This window comes from Gopherus flavomarginatus (assembly GCF_025201925.1).
Source record: "Gopherus flavomarginatus isolate rGopFla2 chromosome 13 unlocalized genomic scaffold, rGopFla2.mat.asm SUPER_13_unloc_6, whole genome shotgun sequence".
In the NCBI taxonomy this organism is placed as follows: Eukaryota; Metazoa; Chordata; order Testudines; family Testudinidae; genus Gopherus; species Gopherus flavomarginatus.
The window spans coordinates 532213-551957 of record NW_026114614.1 but is presented as its reverse complement, the minus strand read 5'-3'; the positions used below and the strand labels follow the sequence as shown (position 1 = coordinate 551957).

Sequence of the window (19745 nt, the reverse complement as noted above, 5' to 3'; positions counted from 1 at the left end):
CTATGCTAACTATGGAACAAGCTGGAATAAAGCTGATGCTGGTTCATTGTTATCTTGTCTTGAACTTTTAGATTTCTCCACTACATTACTTTAGTGTATAAGGGACAATTCCTTAATCTATAATTAATTGACTACAATCTGTTGGGTGAACACCCTTTTTAAAAACAGGACCAATAAGTACAGAGCACTCCAGGAATATTAAACATAAGAACATAAGAATGGCCATATACTGGGTCAGATGAATGAGTCCATCTATACTCCTGGGGCAATGCTGCACTACTGCGTGAATACAGAATTCATGTCCTCTGCAGATTTCTTTGCTTCCCCACAGAAAATGACAGGTAAGCCAAAAGAGTGGTCATGCAACCCTCCTCAGCAGTGCAGACATGTTGTTTTTGCACCTGGAGCAATTAGCGGAGAGGTAAGTCACCTTGGGAAGGGGCTGGGCACACCCCAGCCGCTGGCTCCTACCTTGTGCTGGGCTCAGCTGCTAGTCCTGGCTGGGCTGAGGAGGGGAGGCCAGAACTTCCTCTTCCCTTACAAGGTGCCACTGGGGTCAGGTCAGACTCACCCCCAGAAACTTCCCCTTACTGATTGCAGGAAATTCTGCACCCCCTCTTACTGCTTACTCCTATTGCTCATCCCACATGCATCCAGACCCATCCCTACCTAGAACCCCACCAGAATCCCCTGCACTCAATCCCCCCCCCCGCTGAGCCTCATCCCCTGTATCCAGAGCCCTCCTGCACCTGAACCCTCTTTCGCCACTGCTGAGCTTCACTCCTCACACGTGGGCCCTGCCGTCAAGGTCCCTCCCCCCTGCAACCAGACCCCCACCCCCTGCACCCAGACTATCTCCATTTTCCCCCTGCACCCAGATTATCTCCATTTTCCCCCTGCACCCAGTTGCCCACCCCATTGAGCCCAACCAGCTGCACCTGGACCTCCACCACACTAAACCCCACTCCTCCAGCATCACCTACAGAGTCCCATTCCCTTTGCACTCAGAACCCCTCAACAAGCCCCTGTGTATCCAGATCCCCCACCACGCCACCCACACCCAGATTACCCCGCACCTGCATCCTCTCACACTAAACCCCTCCACATTTGGATCCTTCCGGACTGAGCCTGCTTGCCCCACACCTGGATCAGGGGCCAGGGCTGGGCATATGTGAGAGACTCTCCCTCTTGCTTACTATTTTGGTGCACCTGGCTTGGAGGGACAGGGCCCTAGGGTGTTTGTGGGGCAGGCCTGGCCCCTGCACTGTCAGAGTTGGGTCAACCTCATGGCCAAATCTGTGTTGGGGGTGGGGTGGAGGCAGCACTGCAGGTTGATCTTCTACTTCCATGCAGCACAGTGGACTGTGCTCTGCACTGCCATGCTGGAGCCTCCATGTATGTTTGTTCACAAATAAAATATGCAGAATTTTAAAATATTGTGCACAGAATTTTTAACTTTTTGGTGCAGAATTCTTTCACTATATCTAGCTCAGTATCCTCTTTCAACTTTGGTCGGTGCCAGATGCTGCAGAGGGAGTGAACAGAACAGGACAATTTGGGTGATCCATCCCCCATTATCCAGTTCTAACATCTGGCACTGTTCTAAATGTTTCCAAACACTGCAAATGTGTATGCAAAAGTACTGACTTGCTTGTTCTCACTTTACAAGTAGGAACAAAACCTTCAAATAGAATTGTAAGCACAGTGAGTGAAATACACTTTTTCTGTTGCATGTGTGATAATTGCTATGGAACAGAGCAATTTTCATTAGATATTACCATTTTCTCCTAAAGGCAAAGGCATGCTGCCATGCTATGAGTAATATGTCAGAATTCTCACAAGTTAGATTAAGATGAAAACACGTTTTGTGCCATAATCAGGTAAGGTAGATTCTCCACAAAGCTGTTGGATTTTTCCATGGAATTATGATTTAGGAACACAAATCCCATTGACAGTCACATGATACTGGAATCCGTTTTAAACCTGATGCTTTTCCATTTAGGAGGAGGGGTGGGAACCCAGAAAGACAAAGGATTCCCGCCTTGGGCCAATGCTATAAAAGAGTGTGGAGCAGAACAAGGGAAGCTGCCAGTCATGAGAAATCCCCTAGCACCACCTGAGCTGAAACTAACAAGAACTGTGCCTGGGGAAAGGATTGTGCCCAGACTAGGAAGGAGTCTAGTCTATTAGAGAATCTTATTGGAACCTCTCTAAGGGTGAGATTTGCCTGTATTCAGTTTCCAAATGTAATAGGCTTTGGTTTGTGTGTTTTTGTTTTATATTTCTTGGTAACTTACTTTGTTCTATTATTACTTGAAACCACTTAAATCCTATTTTTATACTTAATAAAATCACTTTTGTTTATTAATAAACCCAGAATAAGTGATTAATACTTTGCAGGGAGCAAACAGCTGTGCATATCTATCAGTGGTGCAGAGAGTGCACAATTTATGTGTTTACCCTGTATAAGCTTTAGACAGAGTAAAACAGATTTATTTGGGGTTTGGATCCCATTGGGAGCTGGGTGTCTGCGTGCTGGAGACAAGAGTATCTGCTGAGCTGTTTTCAGTTAAGTCTGCAGCTTTGGGGTGTGTTGCAGCAGGTTAGTGTGTCTGGCTCAACAAGACAGGGTTCTGGAGTCGCAAGCCATCAGGAAAAACTGGTTCAAAGACAGTTTCAGCACATCAGTTGACAGTTCCAAGGGGGTCTCTGTGACCAAACCCATCACATTCTCCTGCTGGCAAAGAGCGGCTTCATGGGAGACCTTACAGCAACACAGCTGTAGCGGTACAGCAGTGCTGCTGTAAGGTCTGTAGTGTGGACATAGCCTACGAGTACTATAGCTACTCCTTGCCACAGCTATGAAAACAAAACTGTCAGATGATGCTTTCTAGAGAAGATAGAAGGGAAAGGACAGTGGCTGATCATGCAGATAGTATTGTAGCTATAGCATTCTAAATATATCAACCAGGAAGTACGGGGGCCAATTACTGGTGCCAAATAGCAGGGTGGGAGCAAGGGGAAGGTGACAATGCCATGGGCAGAACTGGGAATAGACCATCTCTAGTAGGTGGTAATGTAGCTGGGGAACTCGTGTACATAACACAAATAATGACTGCTTGGCAGTCTCAAAAATGAAATTTTATCACAGCAGTGGGGCTAATGGCCTATCCTAGGTCACTCCACAGATTCTCTACTGAGGGGGAACAGTACTCTATCTGTGCAATAGACATGGTCTTAAAGCTCTCTTCCTCTTACTGCTAATGGCTCTATGAAAGGAGTTCAGTTGTCCTTTGCCAGAATAGTGATTCTGTGAGGGGGGAGATGTTTATTTGGGGGGAATTAAAAAGGAGAGCTCCTGAGGTCTAACAGACACAGAATAATCCCTTGAGGGGAAGGAAGCACACTTTTAAGTTGGAGATAATGTAGCTTAAAAATAAACTTTTCTATTTCCCTTTGTACAGCAAATTCCAGTTCAAGAGCTTGTTTATGGTTGAAAACATAGATTTGTATTGGAGTGGCACGCACAATGTCAGAAAACTGCAACTTGTCCTGGAACTAGGCTACAGTTTTCTTATAACATGTAAAAAAGCATCCCTAATAGTAATAGTGCATGTCACAATATGGTGAGATGGCATTTGTACAAAGCAGGAAAATGTATATAAACACACAAGAATTACTCTTAAAAATGAAGACTATGCTGCCTCAAGAGTTGAGTATCCATGACCCGTAGTAAATTGTTCCAAAGGTTAATTACCCCTGTTGAAAATGCATGCATTATTTCCAGTCCAAATTTGTCTAGGTTCAGCTTCCAGCCACTGGATCATGTTTTATCTTTCTCTGCTGGACTGAAGATCCCATTATCAAATATTTGTTCCACATGTAGATACTTATAGACTGTGATCAAGTTACCTCTTAGCCTTTGTTACGCTAAACAAATTGAGCTCCTTGAGTGGTGGTGGGCAAACTCCGCCCCATCAGCATAAGCTGATTGTGGGCTGCGAGACATTTTCCAGACGTAGACTGTCCGCAGGCACAGCCCCCTGCAGCTCTTAGTGGCCACGGTTTGCCGTTCACTACTTACTGTCCTTGAACCTATCGCTATAAGGCATGTTTTCTAATCTAATCAGTCTTGTGGATCTTCTTTGAACCCTCTCCAGTTTATCAGCATCCTTGTTCTGTGTGTCACTGAAGGAATACCAACCCCTTGTGTGGGCTTCTTATGTTCTTTTCCACCCCATCACCTTTAGGGCCTTCTGTACGAGTGGATGGGTCAGGAATTTTTAGAATTTGTCCTAACTACTGGCTACAGAGGTGTTCTCTGCTTAGGAGAGATGAAGTTCTCAAAAAGGACTCTCTTTTTATGGTCATGGGCAAGTCACATGACCCAGCTCCACAGAAATATTTAAGCACCTAACTTCAATTGAAGTGATTTGTTAGTAGTCCGGGGAAGTGGCTGGGGTATGCAGATCCACTGGTCACAAATCCCACCGGGGTGTTGCACAGTGGGCTGCAGTTGCTACTCTAGCTCCCAGTCTCAAGGCCAGGTTACACAGATACTATGGTGATGGCCACAGGATAAGAACCTATATATATCTTGCATCTTTGGTTGGATTACATGGGAAGTCTGTATTGATTCTGTGCACAAAGCCCTTTGCTATGATGCCAGACTTTTATATGAAGAGATTTCAAAACGAAAATACCTTGCATGGTAAATACTTCTGGTGAGGTTGTAATAACTGGCACCACTACATTCCTACAGGTAAACGACCAACTCTGGTTAGAAGCTGTCATAAACAGATAGTTAAGAGTTAATAGAACAGAAGTACTTCATATCTCTTTTGCCTGTAAAGGGTTAACAAGATCAGTGAGCCTGGCTGTCACCTGACCAGAGGACCAATCAGGGGACAGGATACTTTCACATCTTGAGGGAGGGAAGTTTTTGTGTGTGCTGTTAGATTTTGGTGGTTGTTCTCTCTGGGTTCTGAGAGTGACCAGACGTGCAACCAGGTTTCTTCCAAATCTCTCAGATACAGGCTCTTATAAGTTCAGAATAGTGAGTACTAGGTAGATAAGGCGAGTTAGGCTTATGTTTGTTTTCTTTATTTGCAAATATGTATTTGGCTGGGAGGAGTTCAAATGTGTATTTGGCTGGGAGGAGTTCAAATTGATATTTTGCTGAAAAGATTTTAATTTGTACTTGTATACTTAGGCTGGGAGGGTATTCCCAGTGTCTATAGCTGAAAGACCCTGTACCTATTCCATTTTAAATTTACAAAGATAATTTTTATTGTTTTTCTCTCTTTAATTAAAAGCTTTTCTTGTTTAAGAACTTGATTGTTTTTTATTGTGGTGTGAGACCCCAGGGGACAGAGTCTGGATTCACCAGGGAATTGGTGGGGAAAAATGAGGGAAGGGGGAGAGAAAGGTTAATTTCTCTCTGTGTTAGGATTACTTTCTCTCTCAGGGAGAGTCTGGGAGGAGGAGAGGGAAGGAGTGGGGAAGGTGAATTTTCCCCTCTGTTTAAAGATTCAAGGAGTTTGAATCACAGTGATCTTCCAGGGTAACCCAGGGAGGGGAAGCCTTGGAGAGGCAACAGTGAGGGAAAGGGTTTACTTTCCTTGTGTTAAGATCCAGAGGGACTGGGTCTTGGGGGTCCCCGGGCAAGGTTTTTGGGGGACCAGAGTGTACCAGGCACTGGAATTCCTGGTTGGTGGCAGTGCTACAAGTACTAAGCTGGTAATTGAGCTTAGAGGAATTCATGCTGGTACCCCATCTTTTGGACGCTAAGGTTCAGAGTGGGGAATTATACCATGACATGGTGTGCAGCGGGTGGGAAGATAGATAGATAGAAATCAAAAAGCCAGTGAGGTTTTTATTTCTCTCCCTGCTAGCTATCTGCAGGCAGACTGAGAGGTTTGGGTGTAGAAGCAAAAGCCAGTAGGATTTTTTCTTTCTCTTTCCCTGCTAGCTGTGTGTAAAGCAGACTAGAGGAGATTGTGTTAAAAGCAAAGGTCTGCAAGGTTTTTTTGGTCTCTCCCTTCTGAGTACTCTGAAGGCAGAGGCATTAGGGTTTAACAAGGATCTTTGTTAAACAAAGGGACTCCAGTTGTGAGTCACCATACACCAGCAAAACACATTTGCAAATGAATGGTTTTTCTCTTTCTAACTCTGTTGGGAATAGCTAGGTAGAAGGAGTTAAAAAAGACTCTGTTGCTAAGCAATCCAAAGAAGGCAACAGAAAAGCAGCATTTCAGGCAGTAAACAGCTGAGGGCGCCCCAACACAAGAAAGCAGAAACCATGACTACCAAGGACACCCTGAAACAGGAACGGGCAAAACTGGAGGCAGAGGTACAAATCAAAGACACAGACCACAAGTGAGACATGGAAAAGAAACTACAAGAACTAGAAATAAAACAAAAAGAGATGGAGCTGAGAGAAAGAGAAAGAGAGGCTGCCCACAGGAGAGAGCTGGAGATAAAAGAAAGAGAGGGAAGAGAGAGAAAAAGGGAGAAAGCATGAACTGGAATTAGCGCAGGCTAGGCAGCATGCTCCAGCCAACCCTAACAACCCTTCTCCAGTTACTGTTCCACATCCCAGGAAATTTCCCACCTACAAGGCAGGTGATAACACTGAGGCCTTCCTAGAAAATTTTGAAAGGACCTGCCATGGGTACAGCATCTCTGAAGACCAGTACATGATAGAGCTGAGGCCACTGCTCCGTGGACCCTTAGCAGAGGTGCTGGCTGAAATGCCTAAGGAAAACATGAACGATTATAAACTTTTTCAAACCATGGCCAGAATCAGAATGGGGCTAACACCTGAGTATGCCCGTCGGAGGTTCAGAGCCCTAAGGTGAAAACCAGATGTGTCATTCACCTGACATGCCTACCACATTGGAAAGAATTATAATGCCTGGATATCAGGAGTCAATGTTAAATCTCTGGATGACATGCACCTCCTAATACAATTGGAGCAGTTCTTAGAGGGTGTTCCGGAGGAAATAGAAAGGTACATCCTAGATGGGAAGCCCAAAACTGTCACCGAGGCGGGGGAGATTGGAGCCAGATGGGTGGAAGTGGCAGAAAAGAAAAAAGCTACTATCAAGGGGAGCAAATATCACAGGGGTCATACCGATAATAAACTCTATACCCGAGGGCAACCCAAGACCCCACCTACAACCCAAGGAAAGCCACCGACTCTCTATTCTCTCACCTCACCAATCTCCAGTAACCCATCTCGGCCCACTGACCAGTCAGCTGAGCAATGCTTCAAGTGTAATGAACTGGGACATATAAAGGCCAAGTGTCCCAAGAACCCCAACCGAGTACAGTTCATTATATCTCCATCACTCCAAAGATCCCCAGGCCCAGATGCCTCTCAAATACCCTCGGAGCGAAGGGAAATTTTGAGAGTGGGCGGAAAGAAGGTTATCGCGTGGAGAGACACGGGGGCACAAGTGTCAGCTATCCACCAATCCTTAGTGGACCCCAAATTCATCAACCCAAAGGTCCAAGTAACAATTTACCCCTTCATGTCACAAGTGGTAAACTTGCCTACAGCTAAACTGCCTGTCCAGTACAAAAGCTGGTCAGGAATGTGGACTTTTGCAGTCTAACAATTATCACATCTCCATGCTACTGGGGGAAGACTTGGCCAACCAGGTAAAGTGGGCCAAGAGGGTGGGAATGGTTACACGCAGCCAAGCCAGGCAAGCTTCCAGACCCATCCGTGTTCCTAAGCCGTCCACAGGGGCCCCGTCTGTATTACCAAAGACCCAGATACAGGTAGTGGACCCGGATCCCCTGCCAACGACTGCAACAGCCACAGTACTTCCAGTCCCAGACCCGGACCTGGAAATGCAACCAGCACCAGAACCATTGCCAGCACTTGCAAACGCATCTTCAACCCCAAAGCCAGAGGGCGCCAGCGAGCCTGAACTGGCAAAAGCAGCAGACAACCAGACCCAAGAGGCTCAGCCAGAGCCTGAAACACCACCTGGAGCACCAGCGGAGAGTGGTTCACCAGCCACGGAAACAATCGCATTACCTACATCACTTCCTGAGGGACCAAGCCCAAGTCCACAGTCTAAGGAAGAACTGGTGTCCACAGCCTCCAGGAAACAGTTCCAGACTGAGCAGGAAGCAGATGACAGCCTTCAAAAAGCTTGGGCGGCAGCACGGAGCACCCCACCACATCTCAGCTCTTCTAATCGATCCCGGTTTGTTGTAGAACAAGGGCTTTTATATAAGAAGACTCTTTCTGGTGGACACCGGGAAGACTGGCATCCACAAAAACAGTTGGTGGTTCCAACTAAGTACCGGGGGAAGCTCTTAAGCTTAGTCCATGATCATCCCAGTGGCCATGCTAGGGTGAACAGAAGCAAAGACAGGTTGGGAAAGACCTTCCACTGGGAGGGGATGGACAAAGATGTTGCCAAGTATGTCCGGTCTTGTGAGGTGTGCCAAAGAGTGGGAAAACCCCAAGACCAGGTCAAGGCCCCTCTCCAACCACTCCCCATAATAGATGCCCCATTTCAGCGAGTAGCTGTGGATATTCTGAGTCCTTTCTCAAAAAAGATCCCCAGAGGAAAGCAGTACATACTGACTTTCATGGACTTTGCTACCCGATGGCCAGAAGCAGTAGCTCTAGGCAACACTAGGGCTAAAACTGTGTGCCAGGCCCTAATAGACATTTTTGCCAGGGTAGGTTGGCCCTCTGATATCCTTACCGATTCAGGGACAAATTTCCTGGCAGGGACCATGAAAGAACTGTGGAAAACTCAGGGGGTGAATCACTTGGTTGCCACCCCTTACCACCATCAAACCAATGGCCTGATGGAAAGGTTTAATGGAACTTTGGGGGCCATGATACGTAAATTTGTGAATGAACACTCCAATGACTGGGACCTAGTGTTGCAGCAGTTGCTCTTTGCTTACAGGGCTGTACCACATCCCAGTTTAGGGTTCTCACCATTTGAGCTTGTGTATGGCCACGAGATTAAAGGGCCATTACAGTTGGTGAAGCAGCAATGGGATGGGTTTACATCCTTTCCAGGAACTAACATTCTGGATTTTGTAAGCAACCTACAAACACCCTCCGACACTCTTTAGCCCTTGCTAAAGAAAACTTAAAGGATGGTCAAAAAGAGTAAAAGGCCTGGTATAATAGATATACCAGGGAGCATTCCTTCAAGGTAGGAGATCAGGTTATGGTCTTGAAGGCACAACAGGCCCATAAAATGAAAGCATCATGGGAAGGGCCATTCATGGTCCAAGAGCGCCTGGGAGCTGTTAACTACCTCATAGCATTTCCCAATTCCTTCCTAAAGCCCAGAGTGTACCACGTTAATTCTCTCAAACCCTTTTATTCTAAAGACTTAGAGGTTTGTCAGTTTACAGCCCAGGGAGGAGATGATGCTGAGTGGCCTGACGGTGTCTACAAGGAAGGGAAAAGTGACGGTGGCATGGAAAAGGTGACCCTCTCCACAACCCTGGAACATCTGCAGCGGCAACAAATCAGAAAGTTGAGGCACACTCCCTTGAAAGTTCCCCAGAATCAACTGGTTAAAAATTGTCCTTACAATGTGAAGAATCTTGTAGTTTTACATAATTAGTGGCATATGTAAGGATGCATGTGTTTATTAATCTGTTTATTCTAAAGTTCTAGGGAAAAATCACTGCCAGTGTGGTTCCACACTGTCAGCAATTTGGGGGGCGTGTCATAAACAGATAGTAGGAGTTAATAAAACAGAAGTACTTTATATCTCTTTTGCCTGTAAAGGGTTAACAAGATCAGTAAGCCTGGCTGTCACCTGACCAGAGGACCAATCAGGGGACAGGATACTTTCAAATCTTGAGGAAGGGAAGTTTTTTGTGTGTGCTGTTAGTTTTTGGTGGTTGTTCTCTCTGGGTTCTGAGAGTGACCAGACGTGCAACCAGGTTTCTCTCCAATCTCTCTAATACAGTCTCTTATATGTCCAGAATAGTAAGTACTAGGTAGATAAGGCGAGTTAGGCTTATGTTTGTTTTCTTTATTTGCAAATATGTATTTGGCTGGGAGGAGTTCAAATGTGTATTTGTATGCTTAGGCTGGGAGGGTATTCCCAGTGTCTATAGCTGAAAGACCTTGTACCTGTTCCATCTTAAATTTACAAAGATAATTTTTACTTTTTTTTCTTTCTTTAATTAAAAGCTTTTCTTGTTTAAGAACCTGATTGTTTTTTTATTCTGGTGAGACCCCAGGGGACTGGGTCTGGATCCACCAGGGAATTGGTGGGGAGAAAGGAGGGAACGGGGAGAGAAAGGTTAATTTTCTCTCTGTGTTAGGATTACTTTCTCTCTCAGGTAGAGTCTGGGAGGGGGAGAGAGAAGGAGGGGGGAAGGTGGATTTTCCTCTCTGTTTTAAGATTCAAGGAGTTTGAATCACAGTGATCTTCCAGGGTAACCCAGGGAGGGGAAGCCTGGGAGAGGCAATGGTGAGGGAAAGGGTTTACTTTCCTTGTGTTAAGATCCAGAGGGTCTGGGTCTTGGGGGTCCCCGGGCAAGGTTTTGGGGGGACCAGAGTGTACCAGGCACTAGAATTCCTGGTTGGTAGCAGCGCTACAAGTACTAAGCTGGTAATTGAAACCAGCTAGGGCAGACACAATCTAACTGCATCTGCACTATGGATATTTTCCAGCACCCCTGACCTACAGGGCTGTGGTGGCAGCAGTGTGTAGTGTCGACTTGGCCTCAAACTAAAAATTAACCTTCTTCTTGGGGATTTTTCCAGGCCTCCTACTCGCTCTTGTAGCCTGGCTCTGAACCCCACTGAATTCTGTACTATCCTGTTGCGGGGGTGGGAGCGCGAGCAGGATTGTGCCACGGACAGGAAGGGGTGTTGAGAGGTCTCTAGTCCAATCCCCTGCCCTGAAGCAGCACTTAGTATTATCTAAACCAGGGGTTCTCAAACTGGGGGTTGGGACTCCTCTGGGGGTCTTGAGTTTATTACGGGGGGGTCATGAGCTGTCAGTCTCCACCCCAAGCCCTGCTTTGCCTCCAGTATTTATAATAGTGTTAAATATAAATTAAAACCACTTCTTTTAATATAAGGGGGGGTTGCACTCCAAGGCTTCCTATGTGAAAGGGGTCACCAGTACAAAAGATTGAGAACTACTGAGCTAGCCCGTTCTCAAGAGGTGTTTGTCCAACCTGCTCTTAAACCTCCAGTGAGAAGCACTTTCAGAGGGGTTGCCATGTTAGTCTGTATCAGCCAAAACAACGGCCACCTTAGAGACTAACAAATTTGAGCATAAGGTTTTGTGGGCTAGAACTCACTTCATCAGGTGCATGGAGTGGAAAATACAGGAGCAGGTATAAATACATGAAAAGATGGGAGTTGCCTTATCAAGTGTGAGGTTTTTTTTTCAGTGAGATTCTGTAACTTTCCTAGCTAATTTGTTCTACTTCTCAAGTACTCTGACAGGTAGGAAGTTTTTCCTAATGGTCAACCTAAACCTCTCTTGCTGAAGTTTGAGCTCATTACTGCTTGCTCTGTCAGTGGTTAAGGAAAACAATCTATCACCCTCCTCTTTATGACTGTGTTTTATGTACTTGAAGACTTATGTCCCCCCTCAGTCTTCTCTTCTCCAGACTAAACAAAGCCGGTGTTTTCAATCTTCCCCCACAGCTCATGTCTTCTAGACCTTTCATTATTTTTGTTGCTGATCTTGGCCCCTGTGTGTGTGGGCAATGCCCAGCTCGACGGGGCCCTGATCTCAGCTGCCGGGTGTCTGGGGGCAGTGCCCGGCCCAATGGGGCCCCAATCTCGGCCACCGTGTGTGTGTGTGGGCAACACCCGGCCCGATGAGGAGCCAAACTCAGTCGCCAAGTGTGTGGGGGCAGCACCCGGCCCGACGAAGCGCCGAACTCAGTCGCCAAGTGTGTGGGGGCAGGGTCTGGCATGACGGGGGTGTGTGGGGGCAGTGCCCGGCCCGACAGGGCCCAGAACTTTTTTGCCAGGTGTGCGGGGGCAGCGCCCCGCCCCACGGGCCCCCAATCTTGGCTGCAGACGGGGTTTGGGTCAGCGCCTGGCCCAACGGGGCCTCGATCTTGGCCACCGGGGGTGTGTGGGGGCAGTACCCGGCCCGATGGGGACCCAAACTCAGTTGCCGTTTGTGCATGGGCAGCGCCCAGCCCGGCGGGGCCCCAATCTTGGCCGCCGGGTGTATGTGTGGGGGCAGCACCCGGACCGATGGGGCCTCGATCTCGTCCGCCGGGGGTGTGTGGGGGCAGTAGGTGAACCCCAGCCCCTAGTTCAGCATGCCCCTTCTGCTTCACCCCTGCGCCATATGGCTTGCCCCACAGCGCCCTGGTGGGGTGGCAGACCCCTCCCCCTCAGCTCCGGAGAGCCTGGGGAGCGGCTGGTGTGCTCTTCCCCCCACGTGTGAGCCGGGTGGTGCAAGACCACTCCCACCCCCCTCAGCGTGTCAGCTGGGTGTTGCAGTCCTGCTCCCCCCCAGGGTGTGAGCCGGGTGGTGCAGTCCAGCTCCCCCCCCAACGTGGTGCGGTCTGCCCCCCCCCCCAGCACAGGGCCGGGAAGCAGAACGGAGCCAAATATGTATAGGCCCCGCCCCTTTCCCTGATAACCACACCCCTGTCCCAGCTGCGCTCTGTGAGCGGGTTTCTGGTGCGTGCGGAGCTGCGACATCAGCGACCATGGAGAAGCCGAGGGAGGCCGCCCAGAGCGAGGGGTGAGGGGCAGGGCGATGCGTTCCCCTCCATCCCAGAGCCACCTACGGGTTTCTGCACCCAATAAACCCCGGATGCTCCATGGCACCTTCCAATCCATAGACCCCTGGCCCCCATGGAGCAGCCCAGCCAGGTCCTCCAGTCCCTCCCGGGACCCCCCTCCACCCCATAACCCCCCACATTGCTTATGGGACCCCTTGCACCCAATAGCCCTCCAGTGCCCCATGAGAACCCCCAGCCAAGGAATCGTCAGTCCCTCCTGGGACACCCCCCCAAAACCCCCCAAGTCACCTATGGGACCCCCTGCACCCAATAATGCTCCAGTGCCCCATGAGAACCCTGAGCCAGGGAATCTTCAGTCCCTCTTGGGACCCCCCCACCCCCCCAAGTCATCTATGGGACCCCCTGCACCCAATAATGCTCCAGTGCCCCATGAGAACCCCGAGCCAGGGAATTTTTAGTCCCTACTGGGACCCACCCCAACCCCACAGGTCACCTATGGGATCCCCTGCACCCAATAACCCTCTAGTGCCCCATGAGAACCCCCAGCCAGGGAATCTTCAGTCCCTCCTGGGACACCCCCCCAAACCCCCCCAAGTCACCTATGGGACCCTCTGCACCCAATAACCCTCTAGTGCACAATGAGAACCCCCAGCCAGGGAATCTTCAGTCCCTCCTGGGACCCCGCCCATAACCCCACAGGTCACCTGTGGGATCCCCTGCACCGAATAGTCCTCCAGTGCCCCATGAGAACCCCCAGCCAGGGAATCTTCAGTCCCTCCTGGGACCCCCGCTGTACCCCATAAACCCCCAGTCCCCAACAGGATCCCCTCCTCCACCACATAGACTCCCCCGACCATAGACCACATGACCCCTCTCCAGCCCCATACAGCCCCAGCCAGGAACTCCCTGCCCTTCACAGGACCCCTCTTCCTCCATGCCATAGACCCCTCAACCATGGGCAACCTACTCTCCATGGAACCCTCTCCTCCATCCCCAGAGACATTCTTTCCCTCCATCAGAACCCCCATCCAGCCCCATAGACCCCCTGTCCCACATGGGAACTATCCTTCCAGCTTCATAGACTCTCCTCCTCCATCCTCACCAAGCCAGGCCACCTCCTCCCACAAACACCACATTTGTCAGCCCCTTAGTCAGGACCACCCTCCCCCGCACTCCCCTTAAGGAAACCCATCCTATCCACACAGCCATCTCAAATCCTACACATACTCAGACTCTCACCTTCCCCACAGAGAAAGCCCCCCCTCAAATTCATATGCCCCACAAACCCCCATACAGACCACTGCCCCTTTCTCTACATACACCCATTTCACCCCATAGCCGCAATCCCCCATCTCCAGAATTCCCATTTGTTGGAGGGGGTGATATCGCTCTCTCTATTACCCTCTTTTCTGTTCTCCCCACAGCTCCCTCCAGCCCAGAGAGCCCAGCCCCACAGGGCCACCCACCTCGGACCAGGCCATGGTGGAGATAATGCCCGTTCTGCCCTCCTACCCCATCCCCATCTTTGCCACACTTTGGATCCTGGATCACCCATCCACCAGGGGCCTGTCTTCCATCACAGTGCCTATCCGGCTGGATTCCCTCACCTTCCTGCTCAACCACGCACTCCTGGGGGCCTCCGTGGCCAGGAGCCAGATGCCTCTCTCTGATGGCCAAGGGCTACTGGTCGGAGGGCATGGTGGAACTATGCCACATGCAATAGGCAGCAGGTGCCCGCCACACTACTGCTGCAGCCCCCAGTGGCCTTGTGCCAATCCCCTGCAGCCCAGTGGCACCCAGCCACCTTCGGTGGACTTCTGTGGGTCTGGACCCATGGGGCAGAGCAGCACTCATTCCCAAGAGATATCCCGGCACTGTGCTGATTGGCAGAACTCCTTCCCAAGATGGAATCAGCATGGGTCTGCCTTGGCTATGGGGATAATCGGTGAACAGGGGGGCAGAAAGATTTTATTTGGCCCTTGGGGGGCTGGAATCCATGGGGCAAGGTGGGCTCCACCCCATAGAAGGCAGGATTTGGGGGTTCATGGAATGGTCCAGGGCTCAGGTTATGCACCTAGGAAGCGGAACCAAGATGATCACCCATGGGGCAGCCCACAGACCAAGAGATGGTGTCATGATATAAACCCCCACTCTGAACCTTAGCGTCCAAAAGATGGGGTACCAGCATGAATTCCTCTAAGCTCAATTACCAGCTTAGTACTTGTAGCGCTGCCACCAACCAGGAATTCCAGTGCCTGGTACACTCTGCCCCCCCACAAACCTTGCCCAAAGACCCAGTCCCTCTGGATCTTAACACAAGGAAAGTAAACCCTTTCCCTCACCTCTGCCTCTCCCAGACTTCCCCTCCCTGGGCCACCCTGGAAGATCACTGTGATTCAGACTCCCTGAATCTTAAAACAGAGAGGAAAATTCACCTTCCCCCCTCCTTCTCTCTCCCGCTCCCAGATTCTCCCTGAGAGAGAAAGTAATCCTAACACAGAGAGAAATTAACCTTTCTCTCCCCCTTCCCTCCTTCCTCCCCACCAATTCCCTGGTGGATCCAGACCCAGTCCCCTGGGATCTCACCAGAATAAAAAAAAAACAATCAGGTTCTTAAACAAGAAAAGCTTTTAATTAAAAAAAGAAAAACAGTAAAAATTATATTTGTAAATGTAAAATGGAATGGGTACAGGGTCTTTCAGCTATAGACTCTGGGAATACCCTCCCAGCTTAAGTATTCAAGTACAAATTAAAATCCTTTCAGCAAAATACAAATTTGAACTCCTCCCAGCCAAATACACATTTGCAAATAAAGAAAACAAACATAAGCCTAACTCGCCTTATCACCTAGTACTTACTATTTTAAATCTATAAGAACCTGTATCAGGGAAATTGGAGAGAAACCTGGTTGTAGGTCTGGTCACTCTCAGAACCCAGAGAGAACAACAACCAAAAACTAACAGCACACACAAAAACCTTCCTCCCTTAAGATTTGAAAGTATTCTGTCCCCTGATTGGTCCTCTGGTCAGGTGACAGCCAGGCTCACTGAACTTGTTAAACCTTTATAGGCAAAAGAGACATGAAGTACTCCTGTTCTATTAACACTTAACTATCTGTTTATGACAGATGGTCTAGCGGATGGCCGGAGAGACGGGACTCTGGAGCAGAAGTAACTGAGCCAGCCAAAGCCGCGGGGGAAGATTGGGAGGGGGATTACAAGGGGTCCGCCGCCCGAGGGAGTGTCTTGGAGGAAGCCATGTCTTCCCAACCCAACCTCCCAGCTTCCCAAGGAGAAGAAGACTATGAAATGGAATATAAAGAGTCCAGAGAGCCCCCGAAGTCAGCACCAGCCATTCCCCCTCTTCCAGATGTGGCTTCGAAGGCTCAAACAGCTCCCCTCCAGGAGAAGACAACTCCCGTACCACCTAGCTGTAGAAGCTTGTGTCTTTCCTATCTCGAGAACCTCTTCACTGACCTGTCCAAGAAGTCTAGCACTATCTCAGATCCACGCCTGAAGAGACAGCCCCACGGGGACGCTGCTGAAAATGGGATACGTCCCCCAGAAGAAGGAGGACAACATGGCCAGGTGTCTGCCAAGCTTGGTGATTTTTCCCATCCAGGCATGTGGACCCTTCTGCTCTGCCATGGAGAACGAGGACAGATTGTGAGCCCTGGGCCATGGAAAGGCTCATGTCTGTTCCTAAGCTGGGATCTTGTGGTTCTCCTGTTAAACTGCACATGCGTTGACAGCTCCACCAGCCTGCTGGGCTCAGCCCAAAGGCCACAGCACTGGGCTGGAGACAGTTTCAGCCAAGGGTTGGTTTGTTAATAACCAAGTTCTTTCTCATCCTTCAGACCCTCCATCCATTCCTTGCCTTCTACTCATGATCTTCCATTCCCAACCTCTGTCTTTCTCTGTCCAAAGATTTTGATGTTGAATTAGGTTTAAAACTGGGACGTGCCTAAAACACAAAAACTAGATCCAGATTTCTGTTGTTTGTTTCTCTTAATTTGTTTCATTCCAAGATTTGGTTTAAAAAAAACCCTAAATGCTAAACCCAAATCCCATATATTCTCCCCTAGCAGATGGCCAGTTCATGGGGGTTTGTATCATTTAGTTAGAAACTCGAAAGTTTGCTTTTGTGCTCAGGTTAGAAAATGAAGCTCGAATGAGTGCCCCATATTCTGATAATTTACAATGTGGTTTATGACTTTATAAATCCCCCAGATGGCAAATACTTAGCATGTGCTTAGCGGGCGTGTTACCCAGGGCACTCAAGTTAACTCCTGCCTAAATTTTCAAGATTAGGGCCTACATTTTTAACCTTGGCGATCTGGGGATTAGTCCTAGGTTTAAAACCCGCCCCAAATATCCCATATATTTTTACCAATCTCCCTACCCCATCCCTGATTTTGTGTCATCACATTTGGAATTTCTCAAGATTTGTGGTTTTCTTTCTAGGTTTAAAAAAAAAACACCCAAAGAACCAGGGTGTTTTGAAGTCTTACTACAGTTGCTCACCTGAAAGTGTTAAGTTGTGCTTGTAAATGCTGTTGGATTTTGAGTTGTTTGAATAAGTTGAAATGTTTCTCTGTTTGGCAATGTTTGTCTCTGGGGTGATTTAACACTTTGAATCCAGCTCTCTGTATCAGTCTGTATTGACCTGCTAGCTACACCGGAAATCAGAGCGTAAAGTGGAGGGTTTGACTGATTGCTAAACTATAGATGTTAGACATGCAATACAGTTTCTCTCGACTCTATGAAGATTTAAAAAGTGAATTTAATTTATCACATATGCTGTATATGTCATATCTGCAATGTAACTTCTGTGCACTACAAAGGAAAAAATTGTGAATTTGACTTACTACATTTATGGTTTATCAATCATTCAAATTGCCCATTTTCACATCTGTGTATACCAGAGAAATGTTATTGCACTTAGAACGACATAAAGGTTAAATTTCAATATGATTGGTTGTGTATATGACATACAGATGTAACAATAGAAATTTGCTAGTTTAATCTATATAGCTCAAACGTTATATTGCATATGATAGAGAGAGGGAGCACAGAAAAAGTGTATTGCTATTATCTATATGAAAAATAATTCTACCTAAAACAATTTCTGTGCCATGTGTAGAGATTAAAATAGTGAATTTGAATTATTGCATATATATTTATTTTAGTATTATTGCATATGTACCCCAGACAAATTATATTGCACATAGAACTATATCTTGTGATATGTGTAAATTAAAATGTTAATATGTATGACTTATTGCAAATATGACATAGATGCATTAATGGAAATTCACCATTTTATTCTATCTAGTATATACATTATATCACATATATGATATATCTAGCACTGAAATTATATTGCTATGATCTCAACATATATGCAATATAATTTCTGTGCTATGTAGAGATTAAAAAAGGTGAATTTGACCTATGCATAGACATATTGCATATATTAATTGCATATTATGTCATCATATATCTGCAATCAAGTTTCCCATTTGAATATATAGCACAGAGAAATTATGTGTGATATGTGCATCTTTAGCAATAAGTAAATTCACTGTTTAACTCCTTGTATAGTGAAGAGAAATTATATTGCATATGTGAATATATATTCCGGCAATGGCGTCTGACCTCAAAGAATGATTCATCAAAGATCCATGTGTATGAACACCAGGGAGCATTATTATTGGATTATGGCTTGGGGGGTTATTTTTAACAGAGGCCATGAGGTGTTCAGAGCAAAAGATGCTTTCAGATTCATCATGAAACCTGTCCCTTTGAAATCCAATGAGAGAAGCGTCACCCTTTGGGTACGGTGTTTGGCAATTTTTTTTTTTTTAAAAAGCATTGGGCTCATGCATGTGGTTTGCGTCAAGAAACAGCCTCAGATCTTCAGAGCAAAAGCCCAAGAGTTGAATTGGGTCTTTTATATTGAAAGGGGACCAGTGTTGGATCTCTCAGTATGGGAGACGGCGACCACAGTGGGACCCCCAGGATGTGAATATTGGCTATGTTCCAAGGAGGCTTCATAATAACTGTAACTGAATGTAACTTAGGACCGGTTGGCATTTGTTGAGTTCTCTGCAGTTGTGAATAAAGGTTTTGTTCCTATTTCAGCTGTGTTGTGGTTTGAGGGATTATATTTTGGTGTGACTTTACTTGGAGGATTTGGGAAAGTTAAAGGATTGGAGAATGGGACATGGGGCCTTTCCCCTCTAGGGGGCACTGGCTCTGATCCAGCCCCAGGATGAGGCCTGGCTGGCTCAGGAGTGCCGGAACTGAGGTGAAAAACGGCCTGTATTTTCAACAGGCCAGTTCCTATAGAAGCAGCAATAGACTTTCTTGGAGTGCTGGCTCCTGCATAGCCCATCACTGAGCTGGTCTCTCTGAGTAGCAGGGAGAAGCACAAGTGTTTGGGATCAAATTAGCACCGTACAGAGAAAATTGAAGAGTATCAGGAAGGGCTCTGTGCCCGACTCCAGAGGGGCTGCATCTCAGCACCAGGTGAGGGATCCCAGTGTAAACCGCCTTCACCCCAGGAGTGGCTGCCTCTCAGCACCAAGAGAGAGAACTCTGTATGAAACCTGGACACCTTTCTCCACCACTCTGTCTGGCCACGCAAGGCTCTCAATGGAACTGACTGAGTTGTCAGGTTGTGTTGAGCGTCCCTTGGGGCAGGATTGCTGGAACTGCAGATCCAGGATTTCTCAAACCACCTGCTCCCTGCCATGCCCATCCCCCACCCCCCTCCATATCCATCCCCTGGCGTTAAGTCCTTGTAGTAGGTGATTTACATCAGTGGGAGCTACATTTTAGTGCAGATGCTTACAGAGTTAGGTCGACACCGGGGCGGCTCTAGGCATTTTACCGCTCCAAGCATGGCAGTCAGGCTGCCTTCGGCTGCTTGCCTGCGGAGGGACCACTGGTCCTGCAGCTTCATCCTGGGGTGGTGGTTGTGGGGATGGTGAGGGGACAAGGAGCAGG

The 19745-nt window shown here is 47.8% G+C and overlaps 2 protein-coding genes across 2 annotated transcripts in view; both read left to right on the top strand.

The window, feature by feature from the left end:
• Positions 1–19745, top strand: part of LOC127041863 (zinc finger protein 707-like) — a 168240-nt gene that overhangs the window by 14275 nt on the left and 134220 nt on the right. The gene's annotated exons all lie outside the window — the stretch shown is intronic.
• LOC127041867 (uncharacterized) lies at positions 12671–16815 on the top strand. The gene is made up of 2 exons (XM_050935661.1): positions 12671–12734; positions 15863–16815. The coding sequence occupies exons 1-2, from the start codon at positions 12700–12702 to the stop codon at positions 16563–16565; spliced, it is 738 nt and encodes a 245-aa protein (XP_050791618.1). The 5' UTR covers positions 12671–12699; the 3' UTR covers positions 16566–16815.

Excerpts from the sequence above, each read along its gene's own strand:
- LOC127041867 (XM_050935661.1), top strand. The coding sequence starts at position 12,700 with ATGGAGAAGCCGAGGGAGGCCGCCCAGAGCGAGGG. Across the intron at positions 12,735-15,862 it reads GAGGCCGCCCAGAGCGAGGG|ATGGTCTAGCGGATGGCCGG; the intron begins GTGAGGGGCAGG and ends TGTTTATGACAG.